Consider the following 3,335-nt stretch of genomic DNA (forward strand, 5'->3'; position numbering starts at 1 on the left):
ACTAGTAGTACTTCTATACACTTTCTGGGCCCCGTCTCATAATCGCACATCCTATAGTCAATCGCAAGTTTGCAGTCCCCTGTAACCTATCATTATGTACATAGTTGATTGATATCAATCGCAAATAAGTTCGATCAGAGAAACTGGCTTATATTCTACTTAATTCGACTCGACCTCAGATCTTAAATCACTTAGATCGCGTTTAACAAAAGGGAAAGTTAGACCTAACACTAATTTCGGAATCCCTATTTTTTTAAAACCCAATTAAGAACTAAAGGGCAACGTCAGGTTAACATTTTATTAGAATACAGGCCTAATAGTACAAGCCTACTTATGTCGATAAATTAGGGGTTTGGTTTGATTCGATGGGAGCCATTTCGGCATAATAATCCTTGGTTGCATCTACGCATTTAATCATGTCAGGGGTCATTTCATCACGTGGTACCGGAGGTCTGGGAGCTTTGAAACATGTGCTGTGAAGGGCCATTTCATGTTGCTGCCCATTCAGAGTCCCGTCTTTCTTCTTGAGGGGGAAAAGAGAGCGCCACTCTCCGCAGCAGTCGGGAGATTCGTCCCATTCCAGGAGACTGGGTCAAAGGGCATGCCTGATACCTCGCACAGCTTCGGTAGCAGCTCGGCAGGGTGCATGGCCAACTCGTCCGCGTCGATAATCACCGGGTTGGGATCGATGTTCTCGCGGACGTGTTTCCACAGGTCGAATTGACACTTGTACATGTATCCAGGCATCGAACGGGACGTCGGTGGTCATGTCGAACGTAGCGTCCTCGATAGGTTTTCCCGCCTCCATTCCCATGATCTTTAGCTGGATCATGAGCAACCGGCGCCATGATGGAAACATGCATTCGGGTTTGCGGATGAGGAAGACGTGTTTGAAGTTAGACTCCTTGCTGGGTAACATGTCATAGAAGCCTGTGACAGAGTATGCCATGTCCTTGATGATGTGAGACTTACCGGCTGGTAAAGAATCTAGTTGGTCCCGAACACTGTCTCGTCTGAAATAAAACCAATTCCGTTAGAATGTAACTACTTCCAATAGAACTAGGCCTGAGAAGAAGAAAAACAAAGACAAGTTGAACCTTGTACTTAAAACCGTTGGTTGCCTTCAACTTACTGGTTAAAGGTGACTTCTTGGATTCCTTTTTCCTCTGCGAGAAGTAGGCCTACTATTAATATCATGTCTTCAGTGAAAAAACTTTAAAAAGGATCGTACTTCAATGCTAACAGGCTTTCTATCGGCAAGTCCAGTATTGCAGGTAGTTCATATTTTGTACCCTTTCGGAAAAGTATTGATAAGTTGAGGCCTTTTCTATTGTTATTTATTCATTGATATAATATATACGAGTTCTGCCATCTTCAAAATGGTCTAAGGGCCTAGGGATGACCTTGTATCAAAATCATACGTCCTTGCCTGCAAAAGACTGTTAAACTTGATAACTGAAGAAGAAAAAATGCACTCACAAAATGAGGGACAAATCGATTTCGCCAGGAGAGTACGCGTTCTCCATTTTAGTTCCTTTTACTGCGGACGCCATGCCGCCAGCGAAAGCTTCCTGTTGAAATCTTTGATATAGCGAGGCAGAGAGACGCCCATCTTCTTGCAGGAGATATCGGTAAAGAATGCGAGGCAGTATGGCTCGAACCAAGTCTGTAGGAGAGAGAGAGAGAGAGAGAAGACAAAAATAAGAGAGATCGGGGGAAGGAAAGAGAAAAAAAGAGAGATCGGGGAAGGAGAGATAGAGAGAGGGAGAGAGAAAGAAGGAACTTATGAGAATGAGAAGAGGATCCAATGATTGATAATGAATAATGATGGTGGTTGTGGTGGTGGTGGTAGTGGTACTGGTAGTAGATGTAATGATTGTAATTATGTAATGGTTGTAATTATGTGATGATGAGGAGGATGATGACTATAGTACGATACGAGGAAATGAGGAGGAAGAAAAGGATTGCGATGATGGTTGTAATGACGGTGATGATTGTAATGATGACGAACATGATGGTGGTAATGATATGATGTGGAAGATGAATAGGATGAAAATGTTCGTAATGAGTATGGTGGTGTTGGTGATGAAGATGGTGCTAGTGATGATGGTGGTTATGATGATGACTAGTATGATATGAGGAAATGAGGATGAAGAAGAGGATTGTGACGATTATGATGGTGGTGGTAATGATTTGAGGAGGCGGAGGATGAATAGGAGGAAAATTTTCATAATGAGTATGGTGGTGGTGGTGATGGAGATGGTGCTAGTGATGATGGTAATTATGATGATGATGACGAATGTGATAGGGGTGGTGATGATGATGATGATGGTGATTGTGATTGCGACGACGGTCATGATGGTGATGGTGATGATGATGGGACAATGGTGATGATGATGATGGTGAATTGGTGATGTTGGTGGTGTTGATGATGATAAAGGAGGCAAATGCCTCGTTGACACTTGCCCGCATTTTGGTCCCGCACTGCCCCGCTCTGTGGCGTGCCAATGCGTGCCGATAAGTGGCACGCAGGGTCACGTCTACTTTACGAATAGTTTACGCAATGTGTAACCACCTGGACACGCATTCGTAGACTATGCGCATGGCATGCAAAAACTACGCGGAAAGTATGCGCAGCCAATGCGCAAATTGTGCGCAAATTAGTCGTTAACTAGTCGTGAACATGCGTGCCACTATAGGCCATCGGACACGCAACGGCGCGCACTGGCACGACTAGGCAGCGCATAGGGTGCGCATATAGTTCATGAAGTGTTCACGAACGTTGCCGAACAAAATTGTCGTGCTAAAATTGTGAACATTTTGAAAATTCTGTCACGCATTTCACGCACGGCCCGCATCCGCCCGCATCCTCCCGCAAGCTACCACGAATACTTCCCGCATTGGCACGCAAGAGTATGTGTCTATGCGCAAACTATGCGCAAACCAAATGCAGGCAAGTGTCACCGGGCAAAAGGAACACAATTGTTTCACTAATGTTTACCTGTGTATTTGGCTGGAAACCGAGGCATTTCAGAACACATGTTGAGATTGAGCGAGGTACAGCCCAGATGATTACACGGAATGGCTTCTCGTCGGTCATCTTCGAACTAAAAAAAAAAACAGAAATTATTAGACCACTGACCATTATCCGACTTCTCTGCCGACCTTGGCGCGGATCCAGGATTTCTTAGAGGAGGGGGCCCAACTTTTTTTTTTTTTCTCCCGAAAATTTGAAATCGCGCCGGCCGAAAAGTCGCTCAGTGGGGGGGGGGGGGGGGGGGGGGGGGGGGGGGGGGGGGGGGGGGGGGGGTGGGGGGGGGGGGGGGGGGGGGGGG

At 45.8% G+C, this 3,335-nt stretch overlaps 1 protein-coding gene across 1 annotated transcript; it reads right to left on the minus strand.

The window, feature by feature from the left end:
* Positions 1 to 504: 504 nt before the first annotated feature.
* On the minus strand, positions 505 to 1,568 carry LOC115925418. The gene is made up of 3 exons (XM_030989195.1): positions 1,480 to 1,568; positions 734 to 1,013; positions 505 to 693 (listed from the first exon to the last, which is right to left on the minus strand). Exons 1-3 carry the CDS (start codon positions 1,551 to 1,553, stop codon positions 505 to 507), a joined length of 543 nt encoding a protein of 180 aa, XP_030845055.1. The 5' UTR covers positions 1,554 to 1,568.
* Positions 1,569 to 3,335: the final 1,767 nt, after the last annotated feature.

Source organism: Strongylocentrotus purpuratus, unplaced genomic scaffold, assembly GCF_000002235.5.
Source record: "Strongylocentrotus purpuratus isolate Spur 01 unplaced genomic scaffold, Spur_5.0 spur5_contig_841, whole genome shotgun sequence".
Taxonomy (NCBI): Eukaryota; Metazoa; Echinodermata; class Echinoidea; order Camarodonta; family Strongylocentrotidae; genus Strongylocentrotus; species Strongylocentrotus purpuratus.